At 39.5% G+C, this 21705-nt stretch overlaps 1 protein-coding gene across 4 annotated transcripts; it reads left to right on the forward strand.

Annotated features, from left to right (window-relative positions):
* Positions 1-89: 89 nt before the first annotated feature.
* On the forward strand, positions 90-20419 carry atp13a2 (ATPase cation transporting 13A2). 4 transcript variants are annotated; one of them, XM_015004119.2, is made up of 30 exons: positions 91-227; positions 2517-2551; positions 6065-6141; positions 6507-6674; positions 7199-7257; positions 7352-7415; positions 7503-7582; positions 7921-7998; positions 8080-8149; positions 9410-9544; positions 9633-9699; positions 10223-10354; positions 10557-10718; positions 11832-11942; positions 12019-12065; positions 12138-12326; positions 12411-12617; positions 13144-13254; positions 15117-15273; positions 15364-15475; positions 15553-15677; positions 16724-16920; positions 17100-17192; positions 17281-17360; positions 17615-17767; positions 17902-17998; positions 18762-18985; positions 19114-19265; positions 19367-19539; positions 20129-20419. In XM_015004119.2, the coding sequence occupies exons 3-30, from the start codon at positions 6139-6141 to the stop codon at positions 20294-20296; spliced, it is 3414 nt and encodes a 1137-aa protein (XP_014859605.2). In that variant the 5' UTR covers positions 91-227; positions 2517-2551; positions 6065-6138; the 3' UTR covers positions 20297-20419. The 4 variants fall into 4 exon arrangements, with proteins under 4 accessions (XP_014859604.2, XP_014859605.2, XP_087863110.1 ...); XM_015004118.2 differs by lacking the exon at positions 2517-2551 and having other exon boundaries at positions 90-227; XM_088006984.1 differs by lacking the exons at positions 91-227; positions 2517-2551 and adding an exon at positions 2571-3053.
* Positions 20420-21705: the final 1286 nt, after the last annotated feature.

The raw sequence follows: 21705 nt of genomic DNA on the forward strand, positions 1-21705 counted from the left end.
AAGCGGGAGATTTGACAGGTATGTTAAAAATGGCCACCGTCTTATTTGCTCTTTGATTGGTTACGCGTGTTTGTGTCTTTTGGATGATTCGGCTTGCCGTAGGAGAGTACGACTGCGTCTTCAGATACACGTTTTGAAACAGAGCAGCCTTTCCCGTTAGAGGACTGTTTGTGGTTTTCAGGAAGCATGTAGAGGTTCTGACCGTGACCACAGGATGTACCAGCAGGGTAAATGTTTCTGTCTGATATTTAGCTGTTTCTTCCACAGAGGAACTGATGTAATGTGACTGCTAGCCGCTAGCCTCAGACAGAGTCAGCCAGGGCTGCTACTCGAGTGTGTTTACAACGACTGTCAACTTATCTGCTGTTAGCTTTCTCTGATTTAAGGAGGAAAACAAACAAAAAAAAAGCAAGTAAACAACAACACAAAAATAGTTTTCGTTCAGTAAAGTAAAAGTTATCTACTTTGCCTGTTTACACTCTACAATAATAAATCTAAAATGATCTACAGACTTTGCTGATACTTTAATCATAAATTGCTTATAAGAACATTGGTAAGGAAAATAACACGACCACTTAATTTTTAATATCCTTGAGTGTGTCTGGTTTTAACTACATTTTCTGACTACCACTACAAACAGAAAATATGGTTATATTGGGTAAATATTGTGACATATCATATGGACCTCCATATTAAAATGTTATTAAAGTATACTTCATGCTAAACACCTTCAAGATCACTATTCCACCAACAACTACCTACTAATGTATCTCTGGCTTTCAGTAGGGACTTCATGTGCAACACTAGCTGTAAACTTATTCAAAACAAATCCATCTGTTGTAATTTCTTTGTAGAACTAACAGTATAAAGTAAACAAGACCGTTTTGCTGGGGTCATCAATAGACAGATAGTGTGAAAAACAATTAAAGAGATGTAAGATATGTGTATATGCGACTGTAAACAATTACAGCATCACTGCTTACAGGAATTTTATTCACTAGGCCAAAGGTGCACACAGTGGCTTAAAGGTTCAGTGTGTAACAAATAGTGACATCTAGTGGTCAGATTAGAAACAGAAAATAACCTAAAATATGCTTAATTCACTTCTTAGTATTGCACCAAGCTGAACCGATTTTTTGCTCCATCTGCGGTTTTGGTGATTTTGAGATTGATCTTTTTGGGTACATAAAGTTTCTTTCTGCTTTGGGATGTTTCCAGTTTGTACCAACTGGGGAGGCATTTTGTATCTCTGTTGACAGTGTAGAGTCTGACCACACAGAGGACTTTTGGTGTGCTTTGAAATCATTCTAAGAAAAGGTCGACGACACCGAGTCTGGACAAACAATGAATGTATGAATTTAAGTGCATGAGGAGATGATATCAGGATCAGATGCGGAAAATAAGCATGCGATAATTTTGTAAGATGTACATGTTGAAGGATGCCTGCACATGTAGCCCTTTAAAAATGGACGCTGTGCAGAGATCAAAGGGGGACTTTTATTGGCTTAGTTTCTTCGACCGGTCTTGCTGAATCTGTACATATGTTTACTTATTTAAAGTTTCAGGATGTAACTTTTAATTAAAAAAACACATTTTTTTTGCATATTTGTTGAAACTGTCACTGTGTTTGACAATCTGTCTCCACTTCCTTCTTCCAGCACTAACTAGAACCAATTAATCAGAGCCAGGGGGCGGTTAGAGCTGTCAGTCATCTCTGTGTGGCCCTGCTCCTTTCCGCCCCTTGATCAGAGTTACGCTGCACCTAGCACGGTAACGTGAGCATTGTTGTGAATGCTCAGGGTAGTTAGCATTACCACCAATGATGGTGGATAAACAGTTTTCCTTTAATGGTAAATTGCTTCTCTGTCATTAGCACATTTAGCGGTTAGTACATGAGGTTGATTAACAGCTCTAAGACCCTCCTCCTGACTCTGATTGGTTGTTTTTGGTCAGTAGCTGTGCCTCAGTTGCTCAAAAGGAGGTGGAGGAGATCAATCTTTTCACAGGTTATCTGTCATATAATCACAACATAGTGACAGTTTTAACAAATGTGTAAAACGTATATATTCTAAAAGTTACATGCTGCAGTTTCATGTCTGCCTTACAGTCTTTCTTATACATCTCAGAGAGGCATATTATAGGCAACCCCTAAATACTCTTCAACCACTTGATTTGAAGTATTTTTTTATATTCTATTTATTTTCCATCTTAACTTTTTTTTATCATTTAAAAAATAAAAGTAGGATGTATTAAAGACCAGACTATTACCAAATTGCACCAACTCATCTAGCAGTTTCTTTTACTTTTTTTTTTTACTTGCTTAGTTTCAAGGTTTTAAAAATTAGAACCTGTTTTTTCCTAATATCACAAGTCTTTGTTTCTGTGCTCACCACCAAAGTGTAAATGGAGAAATCAGAATTTAAAATCAGCCTAGTTAAAAGTAACCCAAAGTGCTGTGGCTGTTGAGTTGAGCTGTTCTGGGACTGAGGGTTTTTTTTTTTTTTTTGCTTTCTCAGCTCAGATGACTGTCTTGTGTCTGTCTCATCATTTGGTAAGGTATATTTCCCTTTTTTTTTAAACTGCTGAAAGTTCAGTCTGTGGTAATGATGATCTTGTTTAAGAGGGAAACTGAAAGTCTGTGTTCGCCCTCACCTCACTGAACAGAATAAGCCATATAAAGTTATATTTAGAACGTCTCTCCCTTCAGATGTGGGTAGATCTCTGAATTGGGTTATTGATTTATCTCTGGGGGGTGTTGGGGTTAAATCGTGTGCATTGTGATTCTCATGTCAATCTACAAATACTATGCATGACTGATAACTCTGGAAATCTGGATTGCAATTTTTTTTTGTGTTGAGGCTGAGAGAACATATGATATTTTTTCCTTTTCTTTTTTTTGCTCAAAAACTCAGCCTTGACAAACTCTGACATAATTTCAGGTATCTGCATAAAATGGATAACTCAGAACAATTTTTGGCCTTTTTTGACTGTGTCTGTGTTTTCCCGTGTCGAACATAAGAGGAGTTCAGGAACAAGATACAGGCACTTTTGAGGTATAGTGTGTCATTGCGACCTTTACACCAACTCTTATTATAACGACAGTATTTCCTTAATCTCGGTATTCGCGATATATTAAATTTATAGGTGTTGACTTTTGGCTGCGATGACATTAGACTACGATGTTTTTGATAGAATAGAATTATAATTAAAGATAACGAGGACCTCGTCATCTATAACTGTATATTACTGTACTGCCTCAACACTTCTAGTAACGTGCAGTTTCTGTTGACATTATGACAAAAAGTGAAAAAATGACGTTGAATGCATTTTTCTTTATCTTGTTACTTTGCACGGCATGCCGTCCACCGTGATTTCCTTTGGTTCTTTTATCGGGGAAAAGGCAGGCGTCAGATATTTGCTCCCAAGCCGGTTGAACAAGTGTGCTTCAGTGCCAAAGTCAGGAACTGCAGCACAGCTGAACTGTGGGATTTTCAGTTTCAGCCTCTTGAAAAATTTCGTAGCTTTCAATAGAGTAAGGGTATGCTTTAGTCTCGTTTGGACGGTAAGTTGTTTCTTTGCCTTCCTAAAGGAGGTTGTTTGGGTATTTTTTTATCAGTACTTTGAGGCGGAAGTAAGCATCCGGTCAAACATATTTGTTAATTTCAATTTATGGCGTCTCGTGCTTATTTCTGCCTAATGAAGCATTGCGTCAGTAAGCGTTTTTAGGGGAGCTGTGTACTTTAAGCAGCGTCATCTCTCTTTTTTAGTTTTAGAGCTTGTTTGTATTCCGAAAGTAGGAATTTGTCTCTGCGATGCGTTTACTGACTCCGGAAAAGTTCACGGCGACCCCGCTCTCTGTTTAAGGTCTGTTTAAATCTGCGTTTTTATATCGCCTCATTCAAATAAAATATTAAACATCTTCAATAGCCAATTTAGCATTTCTGACTTAAATTAATAATAATAATGTAAAGGGGACTTATTTTTATTGTGTATCAATCACACACTCACTGCCCACTTTATTGGCTACCTACTTTTTAACGCAAGTAGTGAATCAGCCAATCGCATGGCAGCAACTCGGTGGTAAAATATGCTGAACTTTAAACGGAGCATCAAAAAGGCAAAGGATTTAGGTGAGTTTGACCGTAGCATTGGTGCCAGATGGGATAGTGTGCGGGTTTCTTTCAGGTTTACAGATAATTATCTGAATAGAGAAATTGTGGTGTTTGTTTATATAAGTTTTACTGGGTTGGAGACATTATTTGTAAAAAGGGTGGCACTTCTGTGTGCAGCTATGTCTCTATTGTACAATTTAACCAAATCTTGCCGTCAGAATGTGACACCAGTTGGAAAAGTTAAAACTTTTAGCCCTCAGGATGTTGCAGAAAAGAAGGAACTGATCCCACAAAAATGCCAGCTGGCGTAAACGGAGAACCATCAGATGCCTTTTAATAAGCAATATTACATTTCAGTATTAGTGCTTTGTGCTGCCTTTGTGCTTTTCCAGTAAGATTCCGGGTTCAGATCATTTATCCCAGCTTTCTCAGTTTCTCAGACAGTCAGTAAGCTCTGAGTCGTATGAACTCTGACACGAGTTTGACGTTGACAGTGAAAAAACTGGTTCACCATTTGCTGGGACATACTGAGGCTGCGTGGGGCCGCAACAATCATTTTAGCCGGGGATCCGTCCATGGCTGTTCCTCATATTTTTTGACAATTATTGCTTTGAACTGTTTATTTTGAAAGCTGACTACACATTCAGATATGTTCTAATGGGACAACAAATTACAACACTGACTAAGTCAGTCAAACACAAATCATAAAAAGTAACCATGTCCTTGTGCTGGTTCACAAGCTGACAGATGTTCAGTGTTAGTTTTCTTATTCTTTGCGTAAAGGCTACAAAGTTCAGTTTTGGTCCTATATGGTCTGCTGTATGTTTACCCCAAAAAATGTAGACAAAATAATAACTGATAATTTCTTACAACTTAATTGCAAACATAAATGAACTTAACCCAATCTGACGAGTTCAAAACGGTCAAAAATTAGTTAAAAAAATGTTTTCCCGTCGTCACCGGATATTTGACAAAGAAATCTCTCAACCACACCCCTTGATCTGTACTTGATCTCTTAATGTAGTGAGAGGGTCCAAAAGTTACCAAAGTACTCACAGCATTTCCAAATACAGTAATTCATTACAGGTTGAGCTTCCAAAACTAGCATAAGTATTTTCTAAAGTTAGAATACACTAACTTTAAAGAGAAAAAACTAGATTGATAGAGTTTATGATTTACAAGAATTCATCATAAATAGCCACAACACTACTAGGTTTCTCAGTAAAAATACCTATCTACTTGCTACACACAGTTTATAACTAATAATAAAGGCTAGGACATTATTTTGTTACCTAAACCTGCTTCAAAGTGTATGTTCATTTCTGTTCTGTAACAAACCTCTTAGGCTTACACACCCATGTTGTGTATTAACTAATTAGGGGATTTCTTCTTGACTTTGTGTGGATTATTGCCATTTGGTATAGGACACCTCATCTCTCATATTCACTTCTATAGGACAAAGAAAATGGGATGAAAATGGAAAAGAAATCAGATCTGTAGAAGCAAAAAAAAAAAAAATAATTAGAGAAGTTATACAAAAAAAAAAATCCTATCAAGTACCTTTTGCTATAACATTATTGATTGGTTAATTAAGTCCAGCAGAAAAGGCTGAGCTTTTCACATGTTGATCTTCAAAGTATTTTTTGAGCTGCAGATGCATCGTTTGCTACAAATAATCAAGTGTACAGTAAAGCGATTCTATGACATTTTATGCAATAAAATGTTTGTTTTCTTATTTAAAAAAGCAATTTAATTATTTGTTTGCATCTTTTAAAGTATTTCAAATGTTGCATGTCAAATTTGCAGAATGTGCCATTTTTCTTTATCCAAATAATCAATTAATCATCTGGATAATTGATAGATTAATCAGTAATAAAATACTCAACCCTGTTTTGTTATACTGCTGACTTGTACATGCTATGGTGGACGTTTTGTCCTGTCCTGTCCCACAGGTAGTGTTGTGGATCCGCAGAGCGGACTCCCTTCATCCTGTCCACCAGACTCCCTGCTCAGCCCTGACTCACACATGGTAACATCCACTTCTTCATTTCTGCTAAACTGACCTTGACAGATTAGATTTTTTAAAATATTTTCTGTTGCACTTAATTTCATTATAACCAGCTGAACCAGCCACTGCCAGGTTGTTCTGATTTTTACTTATTTTTTGATCTTGCAACTTAAAAAGAATAGGTAAAAGTGCATCATCATTGTTAGTTGACATTGTTGCAGGTCTGTATTTAATTCTGTGCTGCTCATTATGGCCTTTGTAAAATAAGTCTCTCTGTCTTGTCATGTGATGTTGTTCTGATCATTTTAACAGAAATTTTAGTCATTAACGGCTGAACAAACTTGATCATGTGCTTGTGAACAGACTCTCTGACTCTCCTCCCTCAGGACGTTCAGGGGTATAAGTGGGTGCGCTGGCGGGTGTGGCTGTGTCGTCTGCTGGCCCTGCTGACCTTGGGTCTCCTTCTGATTCTGTTTCACTGGCGGCCGCGGCTCGCTGTCCTCGCACGCTGCCGATCCTGCCCTCTGGCTTTGGCAGATGTTCTGCTGCTAAGAGTAAGGAAATTAATGCAATGTGCACAATTTAATATTATAGCTGTTGTTTAGAGTTTCAAATGTAATCATTCCGGTTGAATTTTTTCCATATTACAACCACAGACTTGCATTGTGGTTGGAAAGCATCCCCTTGTGTTTTCTTGTATTCTCTTTATCCTTCTCACTCTGCTCTATCCTTATCTCCTTTGTCCCTTTCAACCTTTTGCCCCACCTCTCTTTTGTTCTCTTTTTCTCATTTTGACATTTGCGCGCGCACAGACAAACAAACGTCACATAAAATATCAATAAGATTCACTGGAGGGTGTGGTTGTAAAAATTAGAAATAAACCCGAGAAATATCAAGAAGTATGAATACTTTTGGACAATTTGTACTCTGACGTTACACCTATTTGAGTTTTCCCGATGCTGTAGGTTAATCTGATGGTTTTCATACTAAATGAAGAAGTTTTGCCTGCCAGATTTGCTCAGCAAGGGTTCCAGTTTTAAAAAAATCTCTGATTTATTTATGTGATATTTGCCATCAGGACAGTTTTGGCCAGCAGCATGTTGTGGAGGTGCTCACGGAGGAGATGGAGGCGGGCAGGTAAGCAGCTGTGAGCTTCTCCATCTTTCAACTTTCTGCTGACAGGACAGTGAGGAAACATGCAGAACTCTGCTGATTCAGTTGTTCCCTCCAGTTTGGATCAGCTGGGGCAGCTTGAGGAGGATTGGAGAGATACGGTTCAGCTTCACAGAGAGGAGGTAATCTTTGTTGTTGTTTATTCTGTTTTAGTTTTGATGAAATGAAAATCATGCCCAGGTCTTACAGTGGCTCTTGCTGCGTTTCAGAAAACGCTGCTGCGCTACTACTTGTATGAAGGACTTCGTTACGTCTGGTTGGACAGGAAGGGAGCTTTCTGTCCTGTTAGGTATTGAAAATGAAAAACTGCTCAATCGTATAAAGAGTTTTCTGAACACTATTGAAAGTGTTATATACACACAAGTGAATATAACACTTGTGTGTTATGTACACAAGTGTTATAACACTTTTGTATATAACAAGTGTTATATACACACTTGTTATATACACAAGTGTGTATATAACTGTAAACTGCAAACTGCATCTCAACAGCATGTTTGATGGTTTTACTGTATTTAAGTAAACCAGACGAGAGATGAAACCTAAACAGGTGCATTTCTACTTTAGGAAGAATATTTTGAATAGGATGTTTCCTCCTCTGTAAAACAATTTGTCTCCTGTCTTCAGTGTCTTCAATGAGGACTGGACTTGCAAAGGCTTGTATGGCTTCCAAAATGGCTTGAGTCATCAAGAGCAGAGCTGGAGGTAGAAAAGAGATGCTCAGTTGGAAATATTTTAAACTCAGAGGGGATTTGTGATTGATTTTAATTGCGTGTTTTCTTTCAGGAGAAGCGTGTTTGGGGCCAACCTTATTGATGTGCCTGTAAAGTCTTACATGAGGCTACTATTTGAGGAAGTGAGTTGGGAGAATGAAATCACAATCAATTTTACACACGAGCAAATACAACAAACTTTAGTTATGTATTTAGAGCATCAACTTTAGTAATTTAAGTCTTAAATCCATGAATCTAAAAGTAAGGCCTTAAAATGTCTTAAATCCGTTTAAACAAAATTAAGTTTGCTTCAAGTAATTAATCAAAGGTCTTAGCCATTTTGTTGTGGCTATGCAGGTTTTTTCTTGTGGAACTGACTGATCGCAGATTACTAATCCTTAAAAAGCTTGATCTGCCGATTTTGATTCACCAATTTTTTTTTTTTTTGTCTGAAATATTGCTAAATATACCAAGAAAGTCGCTGACAGCAACTTTCTTGCTGTTTGTACGTTTAAGTGCAAACGTGCAGACATGAACTGGTGGGCCTGTCTGTCAGTCAAACCTCTCACTGCAGAGCAGAAGAGGACAGAGGCTGATCTTTAAACCTTTGCTGAGGTAAATAAGATTGGAGGACAAGATCGGCTTCAGATGCAAGTATCGGCCGATCATCAGTTCCCTAAATTTAAGGAAATTGGCCGGCCAATAAATGTATCCTATATAATATATGCATATAAGATATAATGTAAACAGCACTGTCAGAGATGCAATAAGTTTGTTGCAGGTGTGCAAATGATCTAATCATCTGTTGATTGTAACAATCCACATTATTAGCAGAAAGAGAGGGCCCCAAAGCCCCATGGAGGCTTGAGCCGGCCCTGACGATGATACTTTCAGTAAATACAGTCTGGTATTTAACAAAAATAGACACCAATGCCTGAAAGTAAGTCTGCAGCAGGTGGTGTTCTCACTTCCTCTTGTTGGGATTAAATGTTGTATTGCTTTATAGTTAGTTATAGTTATAGTTAGTTGGTCCATCAGTATTAACTTCTTATAGTATAATATTAAGTATGAAGACAATGGTCTGGCAACACTTGCACAATAGTATTGAATAAAATTGTATATTATGACTAGCAGTGTGGTTATGACCATAGTTTAAAATGACTTTAAACTATAAGGATGACAGAACAGAGAAATAAACTGTGTTGAATCTGCAGCTGGAAATCCAGACCATGTGAAGCTAAAACACTAAACGTGGTTTTCTCTGCACTTAAGAAAATTGTTTTTCAGATAAACTTAATTTTGGAAAAAAATAAAACAAGTACCAATTTAAAATATAAATCCAGTGTTGTTTTTAGTCAATATTTCAAAATCTAATTTCTTTTCTCTTGTTTTTGCTCCTGCAGGTCCTCAACCCTTTTTACATATTTCAGGTGTTCAGCATCACCCTGTGGAGCATTGATGAGTATTGTTACTATGCTTTATGCATATTTATTATCTCAGTCATCTCCATCAGCATCTCACTGTATGAAATTCGAAAGGTGAGCCTTCAGTGGGAAACATCATTTCAATTTGATGTTTTAATCTGATTTCTAAATACAACTTTCTTATTTTTTTCTTGCTCCGCAGCAAAGTATTACTCTTCGCAACATGGCTCGGTTCATTACAAATGTCACAATACGCAGAGACTTGGGAGGTGAGTCCTGTGTTTTCCCATATGATTTACTTCCTTTACTAAGAAAATGGATGCATGATTTTTTTTGTGGAATACAGCAATGCTGTGCCTGCTTATAATGCGACTTATAAACTAAAATATATCTTTTTATGTATCAACGGCTTTGTAAAAAGTTTTATGGATTCATGTTTGTGTCTCAAATAAAAAATTCTCACAAAGAACAAGAGACAATAAAAGAAGCCTATGGAGGCCAATGAAAGGGAGCGTTTATCCCTAGGATTTATGCATAGTTAGCATTTTAGTGGCTAATTGCAGATCTGCAAATTTAAGCAAAACTGGCTTCACAAATTTCACTCGAGGGTCAAGATCAACTTTTTTTTTTATTACTGTCACTGCATTTCTAGGTTTTCTGATGAGCAACGTTGTTTCCACACAATAAAACCTTATAATAATAGCATAAAAGGGCCACAATTGTCCTTTACTTGCTTGTTTCCCTACATGGTTTAATTAATAACATCAACATTGTGGTTTTCTGTTCTCTCAGAGGAAGATTGTGTGAGCTCTGAGGAGCTGGTTCCTGGTGACTGTTTGATCATCCCTCAGGAAGGCCTGGTGCTGCCCTGCGACGCCGCGCTGCTGGCTGGGGAGTGTCTGGTCAATGAGAGCATGCTCACAGGTAACCAGAGTCACGAAAACCTGCTAGATTTGTTGTTTTTACTTTAAGAAATGTGTCTCATAGTCAATGACTGCAGCATATAAGGGAAACTTATTGAGTTACTTTCTCCAAGTTTACTTGGTATACAAGTTTCTACGGGTTGCTAGGTTACCTCCTTCTCCTTAGTTTTTTCCTGTGTTTAAATCAACATGGTTGTTTTCAGGGGAAAGTGTTCCAGTGCTGAAAACCCCCCTCCCAGCTGCAGACAGGACCTACAGCTCAGAGACTGAGCGCAGACACACTATTTTCTGCGGCACCCACGTCATTCAGGCTAAAGGGGGACGGCCAGGAGGACGCGGCGCAGTTGCTGTGGTCACAAGCACCGGTTAGTAGGGGGCCTGTAGATACAAAATTAAAGGGATAGTTCAGAAATGTTGAAGTGCGGTTCTATTAAGAACCTCACAAGGTTCCAGCATGATTTCTTGACAACTTTTGTTTCTCATGGATCCAGAGCAGTTGGCTCTTGAGCCTGAAGCTAATAGCTAGCATAAAAAAGACCAAGAACAAACCAGACTTCCACTGGCTTAAAACAACTCTTATCTCAGAAACATCATAACGGTTTATTCAAAGGCCATAAGGTTTTTAAACCATTGTTGCGTTATTTATAAGGAAGTTATTGCATGTTTATAGCAGAAATGGAGGCAAGTGGAAGTGTGCTATCAATGATTGCCTTTTGGAAACCTTCCCCTCCAGAACTAATTTATCTGGATTTAAACTAGGGGTGCATTCACACTGTTAAGTCTTCTTTAATCAAACTCTAGTTTGTTTGCCTAAAAAGTTTAGTTTGTTTGGGGAGGTGTGAATGCACAATCAAACTCTGATGTGAGCCAAAGAAGCAAACTCTGATCCACCTAAAATAACTAGGTTTCACTTTGGTTGAAGTGAACTCTGGTGCGGTTCAAATGCATATGTGGATGCAGGTGGACCAGAGACTGCTCCAGAAACAGGAAGTAGACCAAAATAGGCCATTCTGGGTAAATGCAACCAACACAAACGTTCGAGTCTACCGCTAGCAGGAGAAATGGCTTGTGGTCTTTGGCCAAAGACAAAAGAGAAATCCTATAATCCTAAAATCAGGTGCCACTCCATTTGTGTTTACATTTTGCAGAGAACGAAGTTGTGCTCAATGTCTTCTTCAGAGGTTTTCTGTAATTTCCTTCAGTGGAAACGACAGACTATGGGAAGGCTAATCTTTTCCTTTGCCTGTTCCCACAGGCAAAAAACAACTGGTTGTTCAAAGGGTTTGGTTCTTTTGACAGTGCAGTGTGAAAGCGAACCACAGCAGCTGAAAATATAACAAATATATTGGAACCTAGTCTACTGAGCTATCTGATTGGTGACTGCTCCAAGCATTGCTGCTCTGACATTATATGATTAAAATCTTTTAACTGAACTTTTCCAAACCAGACCAGTTCTGATCTTTGTGTTTCTGCTGCAGGGTTTTTCACAGCCAAGGGTAACCTGGTCAGCTCTATTTTATACCCTCAGCCTATCAACTTCCGCTTCTACCAAGATGCCATGAAGTTCCTGCTCATTCTCGCTGTGATTGGTAAGCCATAGCCGGGACTTCACTAACTCACCAACTCTGTTTCCATTTTTCTAATTTTTTCCTACATTTTCTTCAGCTTTCATTGGTACCATTTACATATTTGTGATCCTCTTCAGAACCAATGTAAGTTCTCCATGTGTTTTCTGGCCTGGCAGCAAATGTGTGGAGGGCTAACACTGCTGGGTGTGTGTCCAGGTGACCTGGCTGCAGTTAATTATCAGAAGCCTGGATGTTGTGACCATCGTGGTGCCGCCCGCCCTGCCTGCCGCCATCACCACGGGAACCATTTACGCCCAGAGCAGGCTCAAGAAGCGGGGCATCTTCTGCATCAGCCCGCCACGAATCAACATCTGCAGCAAGGTGTCTGTGTTCTGCTTCGATAAGGTGAGGCTGGAAGCCAATACCTGATCGTTTATGAGGAGTAAACTGATGCCCATGGCTTACCCGCAGTAAATCTGTTTTCCACAGACTGGAACGCTGACAGAGGAGGGTCTGGATGTGTGGGGGGTGTTGGAAAGTGGACCTGCTGGCTTCTCAGAACTGGTCCCTGACCCCACACTACTGCCACCAGGGGACATGAGGGCTGCACTGGCCTGCTGTCACACGGTCACTCTGCTGCAGGGTGAGCCCCTTGGAGACCCCTTGGAGCTCAAAATGATGGAGTCTACTGGCTGGGTATGATCCTGTACACCTTATGATCTTTATTCAGGGTTGAAATCACTGGAAATGCTTGAATTTCAATGAGGCGTTTTCAAGGTTTAGAATGCTTTACATCCTAAAACCATAGTACAGTAACTAATTATGAAACAAGCAATACGCATTATATTTTGTGAAATGCCATCATCAAGAAAATACATATCAGATATGTTGATCAATGCTTCATTTACCTAAAATCAAAGTTATCTCTAAACAGGTGGGGCTTTTAGCCTTGATTTTAAGAAACTCGGTGTTTCAGCAGTATTGCAGTTTTCTGCAAGTTTGTTCCAGATTTGTGGTGCATAGAAGCTGAAGTGCTTGATTTCTGTATCAAGTCATTTAAAGTCCTTGATATACAAACTGCACAGTTTTGCAATAAAGTGCAATCTAATGCTTGATTAAAATCCTAAATTTGAAAAAAAAAAACAAAACAAAACAAAAAAAACAATAAATAAATAAGTGCATCAGTGTGAAAGCCAGTATTTTTGTTTTCCTTGCTCCTCAGACTCTCCTGGAGCCAGAGGGAGACGGAGATGCTGCTCACTCTGCATTTGGACGTCACAAAGTTTTGGCTGTTATGAGACCTTCGACTCAAAGGCCTCAAGCTCAGGGAACAGTAAGTGTCTCTGTAAGGTTGTCAAAATGACCTAGTTTATTCTTAAAACATGCAACCAGTTTTCACTCTTATTTATACCTCATTGGTGCAAGACAGACTTTCTCATTCAACTGCAGCTACATGTTAATGATTTATACAAACCACACAGATGTGTCACATCACTGTGTGCTCTCAGAACAAGCCACGTGTGAAATTTATTGAACCAGCTTCTGGTGCAACTCTAAAATAAACTAGATAATGTTTGTTTCTGACAACACACCCACTCTGGTAAACAGCAGGATCTCTGTAGCGTTCAGGAGCTATGGTAATTATCATCTGGCTTCATCGCCTCAAGGATCGGCATCAATAAAAGCTAAAAGCAGGAAGCATAATGTCAACATGGATCACATAATTATAGAAACATCTAATAAAAAAAAAATGAGTGGAGAGGAATGACAATATTTATTTCCCATTTTATTTTTTTCTCTTTTTTAAGCTGTTCTGTTGAAAAGTCTTAGTCAGTTTCAGTTATTTTGTCTTTCCGTTCTTGAAGAGTGCCAAATTTAATGTTTTAGATGTCATTATTTTTTTTAAAACTTAAAATAGTTACAGTAATAATTGATTAAATATAGAATTAATTACATGTGTCTTAGTTAAATGATTTCATTTTGAAAACTAGATCTAATTATTTCATGACTTAAGAAGTTATTTCATGTGCCTGTACTGAAGCACATCATGAATTATTCTCAGCTATCAGTTTTACCTTTCAAGAGGGGTTAGAGGACTCCCTGACGTCTCCATCAGGACGCCATGATGACTTCTTCCAAGCTAGCAAGGGCTCTCAGGTTAATGTCTTTGCTGGAAATGTGGAAGTAACGTCAATAAATTGTTGTCATTTGTTTACTACAAGCTGCTAGAAACCAACAAGCTTTATAGTTTGGTCTGAAACATCTCTTAACAAGTTCAGAAGAGAGCTCAGGGTGGTTCTATGTGGAGGAAGCCACACTATATTGCCAAAAGTATTTGCCCACCTGCTTTGACTCACATATGAGTTTAAGTGACATCCCATTGCTGCTCCATAGGGTTCAGTATGACATTGATCCAACATTTGCAGCTAGAACCTTATGGAAGGCAGTCCACAAGGTCTAGGAGTGTTTATGGGGATTTTTGACCATTCTTCCAGAGGCGCATTTATGAGGTCACATACTGATGTTGGACGAGAAGCCTGCCTCTCAGTCTCCACTCTAATTCATCCCAAAGGTGTTCTATCAGGTTGAGGTCAGGACTCTGTCCACACCAGGCTCTACCATCCGTGTCTTTATGGACCTTGCTTTCTGCATTGGTGCTCAGTCACGTTGGAAGAGGAAGGGCCCAGCTCCAAACTGTTCCCACAAAGTTGGGAACATGGAATTGCCTAAAATGTCTTGGTGTGCTGAAGCATCCAGAGTTTTTTTCCACTGGAAGAAGCTCCAGTGAAAGCTCCTTTCCCACACCATAATCCTCCCTCCACCAAACTTTACACTTGGCACAGTGCAGTTTGACAAGAACCGTTCTTGTCTTCTCCTATTTCCACTGACATCTAGGCATCCATTATGAATCATCATGTTCTAGTTTTCTTTATTGCCTTTGGCTTTGTACACTACAATGGAGATTTTTTTAAGGTTTCATTGTAGGTTGGAAAAATGTTTATATGGTGTAATTAATTTGATTAATGTAAACTGTTTTAAGCCTCCTCTTCACTGTAGGCGTATACTAAGTCAACACCAACTGCAAATAAAAGCAAGAAGGTTCATCATAAAATCTAATCACACATTGTAATCATTTTTTAAAGGGGATTTTTAAGTAGCCATGCGTTATTTTCTCGTTTCCTGTTCTGCCATCAGTACTCCAGTGAGGCGGTTGCCATCGTCAAGAGGTTTCCCTTCTCCTCGGCCTTGCAGAGGATGAGTGTGGTGACGGTGGCCCATGGGGGACGCTCTGCTCTTGCTTTCCTCAAAGGCTCCCCAGAGATGGTGGCTAGCCTCTGTCACCCTGACACAGGTTCGGCCTTCCAATCGACACGCATCGATCAGCTTCTACCGCTTTTCTGATGAACTAAAGATGAAAACGAGATGATTTCGTCTTTTCCAGTTCCAGCTCAGTTTTCTGCCACGCTGCGCAGCGTCTCCAGTGAAGGCCTCAGGGTTCTGGCTCTCGCCTGTAAACCAGTAGATGTCAACTCTGACTTATTGAACATTGAACGGTGAGAAGAACAAAATCTGTTTTTCAAATTCAGTTAAGTTGCTCTATATATGAAGGCAGCTTTGTGTGGGTCTGCAGGGAGGAAGTGGAGACAGAAATGCAGTTCCTGGGCTTGTTGATGATGAAGAACCTGGTGAAGCCAGAGAGTCCAGAGGTCATCAACACCCTGACGCTCGCTCACGTTCGCAGTGTTATGATCACTGGTGAGATTGTGTTCACAGCCTTCCTGCTCCTTAAGAATTCCTTGTTTTTAACTGAGAATGTGTTTCATTGCTCTTAAGTTTTTGGGCTGGTACAACCAAAAATGTCAATGTATTTGAGATTTTATGTGAGAGACGAATACAAAGCAACGATAGCACTGTAAAAACACAAAGTCATACCGAGTATTTTTGGTCAGTCTAGTGCAAATATCTTAGTGCTCTTGAAATAAGCCAAAAACTAACCTATAAATAACTTTTCAGCAAGATATAGGAGCTTGTTTTAAGTCAGCAGTTCTTGCAGCCACAACGAGTCGACAGTTGGGTACATAAAGACGTGCTGCCGGCGTTCTGATGATTTGTGTTACCTTGCCGGGTTTTGCTAACATAGCTCGTCTAGATTCAAGGATTTTTTTAATTGTCGGCTTGAGTTCATCAGTCTGTCGGCTGAAGGGAAGAAATTGTTCCTCAGCCTGGTGGTTTTGCTCTGGATGCTCCAGCCTGAGGGGACCAGCTAGAACAGTCTGTGTGCAGGATGGGTGGAGTCCTTCATGATGAACAGCGCCCTCCTCCTGCTTTGTAATGTGTAGAGGTCTGAGGTGGAGGAAATGCTGCTCCCCACAGTCCTTTGTGCAGCCGTTGATACCGATTGAGGCTTGTGAACGTTGCAGTCATGTCTTCATGCCCTGGTAGTTGCCAAGGAGATTAATATAAATGACTTTGCAGGCTGACCGCTTCAATGTTACTGCTTCATGCAACACAACCGCCTCTCTATCACCTCTCTCTGCTCTGCTCCACCCATCTGTGCACTTCACTGACAGAGCAGACTGAAATGGATCAAAACAGATTCACGTTTGGTTCTCCTTCTCTTCCACTAATTCTGCAATACCTTGTGTCGGTCTCACATTAAATCCTTGTATAATATGTCACAGTTTATGGTTGTATCACCACAAAAAAGAAAAAAAAAACAATCTGAAAAAGTGGTATGAATGGCACAATGCTACATTTTACAATTGGATTGGATCCTGGTGTTTCTGTTCTTTATCACACAGGGGACAATATTCTAACAGCAGTGAATGTGGCAAAGAGCTGCAGGATGGTGGGATCTGATGAGAAGGTGATTTTTGTCATCGCAACCCCCCACTCTGCTGAATCGATGCCCAGTTTGAGGTTCAGTGTAGAGGATGGTGGGACTGCTGCTGCTGCTGCTGCTGCTGCTCCCCAAAGCCCCACGAACAACATTAACCAGGTAAGTCTTTAACATTCAGCAATTCGGTGATATCATATTTCATGTGGAGTGCTCTGATTTTTAACCAATCCTCGAGGCAGAACCTTATGCATGAATGTTAGTACACACAATAACACGAAATTATGCAAACTGCATTTCTTGTATCTGTAGTGTTTTATTGTTCACCATTAATCCTCCAGGGTCTGTACCAGGCTGGTGTTGACTATCATTTTGCTATAAACGGGAAGTCCTTCGCCGCCCTCTGCGACCACTTCCCTGAATATCTTCCGAAGGTAATATAAACTTTACAATGCATGCAGAAAGCTTTCCCGATAATAGAACTCATTAATCCAGGGATGACATTACCGCACGCTTCTGCAGGTGTTGATGAAAGCGACCGTATTTGCGCGCATGGCTCCCGACCAGAAAACCCAGCTGGTGAAGGAGCTGCAGAAACTGAAGTAAGTCCAGCTTTTCGTTTGAACACGTACAATAAAATATGAGTAATAAAAGAGGGAAAATACGGTTAAAATGGAAACATTTTTTGTGTGTAATTGTTGCACTGCTGCAATATATCGATTGGTATAGATTTATGTTGAGACTGACAATATTTTTTTTTGTGTCGCTCAGATGAAGCTCAGCTTAAACTGGTTTAAACTTGGAGACGTACTGACGGTGCGTCATATTGTATGCTTCATAATGAATTTTCCGGCAGCTATCGAGTAGGCATGTGCGGGGACGGGGCCAACGACTGCGGGGCCCTGAGAGCTGCCGACGTCGGGGTTTCCCTGTCCGAGGCCGAGGCGTCGGTCGCGTCGCCTTTCACCTCGAAGACGGAAAACATCAGCTGCGTCCCGCTGCTGATCAGGTGAGGATCGAGGCGGAGCTAAAGGAAGGAGTCAGACGAGAAACAGAGGATGAGCTTTTTAAAACTGAACTAACCCTTCGTTTGTGGCGGCAGTAGAAGATTAATCATTTTTATGTTATTTGTTTATTTTGCAGAGAGGGGAGATGTTCTCTTGTTACGTCCTTCAGTCTCTTCAGGTACATGGCGCTTTACAGCCTCATCCAGTTCTGCTCCGTCCTCATCCTGAACACAGTGAGTTGCAACGAAGAAACTCCCACTTTTTCAACATAAAATCCATTACTTCTTGTAATTTCAGTGAAAACTTTGATCCAGGTCTCATGTTTTTCTTGGTGTAACAGAATTTTCTTTACTATTTTCTTTCACAGTGTAATGAATAAAGTGCATATGTTCTCTAATGTTGTTCCTGTTGGTTGTTCTGTGTGTATTTGTGTAACTTTCATTTCCTGAAATCATAAGATTTCAGAAAATGTGTCATTTTCATATTTCTACCAATTTCAAAAGCATCGTTTACTTTAAAATGTTTATTCTACTCAATACAGTTTCTTTGTTTAGCATGATTCATATACTAGTAAAACATTCAATTAAACAAAACCAAAAAAATATTTGATGAATGACGGAAAAATACGGTATGTTTCCAACCGTATTTTTCCGTCATTCATCAAATATTTTTAACATTTGACTCAGTAGGTAGAATTTGCAGCATGTGCAGAGGTTGTAGTCCTCATCATAGTTGTTCTGGGTTCAATTCCTGGCCTCGGGGCTTTTCTTTCTTTCCTTTTTTTCTGTCAATTTACTGGTGAATGAAGGTCACTAGAGCTAAAAAACAACAACAACAAAAAAAAAACAGGGTAAACATAAGATTAAATATAGCCCAAGAATTAAGCCCTGGGCAATCCTAGATGTGATCAGTCTCAGACTTTTAAATGACATGTTACAATTCAGTGATTTTTTTATTTTTGATTTTTTTAACAAATGTGTTACCTTCTGCCTGCAGGTGAAGACAACCATGGCTGACCTGCAGTTCCTGTTCTGTGATTTGTTCCTGGTGACCATGCTGGCCATCGTGATGGGGAGGGGAGGCCCCAGTGAGGAGCTGCATCCCTTCAGACCCCCGGCCAGCCTGCTGGCCCTTCCCGTGTTCGGCAGCCTCTTCATTCACACCTGCACCATCGTTCTGGGCCAGCTGGCTGCGTTCTTCATCACCACCACACAAGAATGGTTAGCCACTGTTACCAATTAAAATGTGTTTTTTTTTCTTTTTTCATTGAGGACAATATTTACACATTTCCAAGGAGTAAACATTTGATTCACAGTTTGTTTTATAAATATTGTGTTGTTTTTTTTAGGTATATTCCTCTAAATTCAACAGTATTTGGAGCAGAAAACCTGCCCAACATGGAGAACACGTCCGTGTTTGCCTTATCCGCTTACCAGTACATCATCATGGCAGTGATAGTCACCAAGAGCTTTCCTCACAAGAAACCTCTGTATCATAATGGTGAGTCAGGAATGATAAGACGGAGGAGGTTAATAGTTTAGACTTCTTTAACTTTGCTGTCCTTTCTCACCGTGCTCTTGTGTGATCGCTCGTCCTTCCAGTGATCTTCCTCTGTGTGCTGCTGATCCATTTTGCCGTGGTGACCTCTCTGGTGTTGTATCCGGGTCCAGTCTTCAGGAGATTATTCAAACTGTACGACTTCAACGACATGAACTTTAAGATGCTGCTCGTTGCCATGGCAGCTCTCAACCTCTTGATGTGTTTTGTGGTAGAGGTAAGTCGACACTCTACACTGTAAAAACACACAGTCTTGCCAAGTACATTTTGGTCTAGTAAGACAAAACTAACATTGTGATGTCCCAGTTAGATTTTCTTGATGGCATATTTGCATCTTTTGGCAAAAGTTATTATAAAAAGATTTTACTGCGCAAAGTTTTCAGTCTGGAGAAATATTTTTTTTAAAACTCTCAGCATTACATGAACACCATATTACAGGGAAGTCCGTCAGTAACTTTGGAAATACAGGTGACTTGGTAAAACAATCGATGTTCATCCAAAATTAATGAAAAAGCAAAACAGAAACTAACCAGAAAGGCTTTTAAGAAGCTGAATGGGAAAACTGAAGAAAGTTCTGGTCATGTTTTACATATAAGCTTCTAGGTTTTCTTGAGGACTTTGAAAGTTTTATTTTTTATTCTGGACATTTTACCAGCCTTGGCACAAGATTATAACATGTCGTCCATTGTTCATGCTTGGCAAAACCTATGAGGGGAAAAGAAAACTTGGCTGTCTCAGGACCATAAGAAATTCCTAAAAACCTCAACGCTTTAATCCGTATGAATGTTTTTTTTCTTCTTCTCCAGCTGCTGATAGATGTGGGTGTTTTGAACTGCTTGCGGTTGCTGCGAGGGAGGCGTCCATCCAAGAAGCAGTACAAACGTCTGAAGGCTCTGCTGTCTGGCTCGGCATCATGGCCGCCACTTGACCAGACCCTGTCCCCCACAAACGGCACAGTCATCTCCTTCAGCTAACGCTCACCTGGCCTAACTCTGGACTCACCTGAGCTTTAACCACATTGGATGCTGTAAACGGCGTCCCCTCACTGACCAACAATGCAGTGTTTACCTGGAGAAAATAAAAGCTATTTTTATGTATAGCTTTGTCTGGGTGTTCTAAGTGATGATGATGTTTATCAAGTTTAAGAAGGGTAATGATTTACATTTTCACAGTTTCAGCCCTTTGCTTGACTTCGTCTAACTTTTCATGCTCTACCAGTAGATTTTGTCAACTAAAATTTCTTGAACAATTGTACGAGTTTTTCTTAGACCAAACCAGGAAGTCAAGAGACAGCAACCAATATCTATAAGGACTTGTAGACATCCTGCTGATCAGAGACAACTATTGCATAATTGCATGGAGTGGTCCAAGAAATGCAACCCTCTAGAAAAAAATCCCATCAACTACACTTGCACTATTACTCTGATAAATCAGTCTTGTCATATTTAGGAGGAATATAAACTAAGCAATCATTCTGTAAAACTGATTTGGAGACATTAATAAATCTGACCTATTATTGTAGCATTTAGCAAATAGGAGTAGTGCACCGACTGCAGTTTTCTGGCTGATTACTGATCTTTAATTACAGATTAAAGATCAGTGTTACGGAGTAAAGCTTCTTCAAACAAGACGGGAAGCTCGTATGTCTTTTACTGAACCTTTCTGTTCAGTTTTTATTGAAGAGAAAAACGGCGACAGCTGTTTGTAACCTAGCAACCAAAAGTCAACAAAGCAAGATAGTGACAGAACAGAACCAGATCCTTAAGCATTCTTCAAAATAAGAGACTTCCTCTATTCAAATAAATCATGTCTCGCACTTAAATATATTTCACTTCACCTTTGTAGTTACATATAATCATGTTCAATTCAATTAATAATAATCATGTAAATTATGCTTGACATATAATTGTAAATCAGACACTTATGTAAAATATACTGAACAACATATAAGTGTAAAAAAGTCACAACAATCAGATTACCAATTACAGATCAGAATCAGCAGGTCAGGCTGATTCCGATTTTGGCCGATATTCTTTTCGTCTGAAATGTTGCTAAATATAGATAGAAAGTTGCTGAGTGGGCAGCAGTGGGGTAACTGTGAACTGCAAACATGACCTGGTGGGCTTCACATGCGAGTATCAGCCAATCCCCCAAAATTAAGGAAATCTGCGCCAACTAATTGACTAGCTGATAAATTGGTGCACCACTAGCAAATAGAAATAATTTTAGTAATTCTGACCCAAAATAAGTAGTTTGGTTTGATTTAACTACCTACTTCTAGACCGTGAGGGATAAAAAATGTCTAATTTCTAAAGGTAAACCTGCTCAACTGTACATTATGACAAACAATGGAAAGATTTCCTGTTTTCTAGATGTTTAAATG

The sequence above is a fragment of the Poecilia mexicana genome, unplaced genomic scaffold (genome assembly GCF_051168715.1).
Source record: "Poecilia mexicana isolate PSO_F unplaced genomic scaffold, ASM5116871v1 scaffold_7, whole genome shotgun sequence".
NCBI lineage: Eukaryota > Metazoa > Chordata > Actinopteri > Cyprinodontiformes > Poeciliidae > Poecilia > Poecilia mexicana.

Bases quoted from the DNA above. Each gene is read 5' to 3' on its own strand.
- atp13a2 (XM_015004118.2), top strand. The intron at 7,999-8,079 runs GTAGAAAAGAGA...GTTTTCTTTCAG, and splicing joins CATCAAGAGCAGAGCTGGAG to GAGAAGCGTGTTTGGGGCCA. The intron at 17,193-17,280 runs GTAATATAAACT...ACGCTTCTGCAG, and splicing joins TCCCTGAATATCTTCCGAAG to GTGTTGATGAAAGCGACCGT.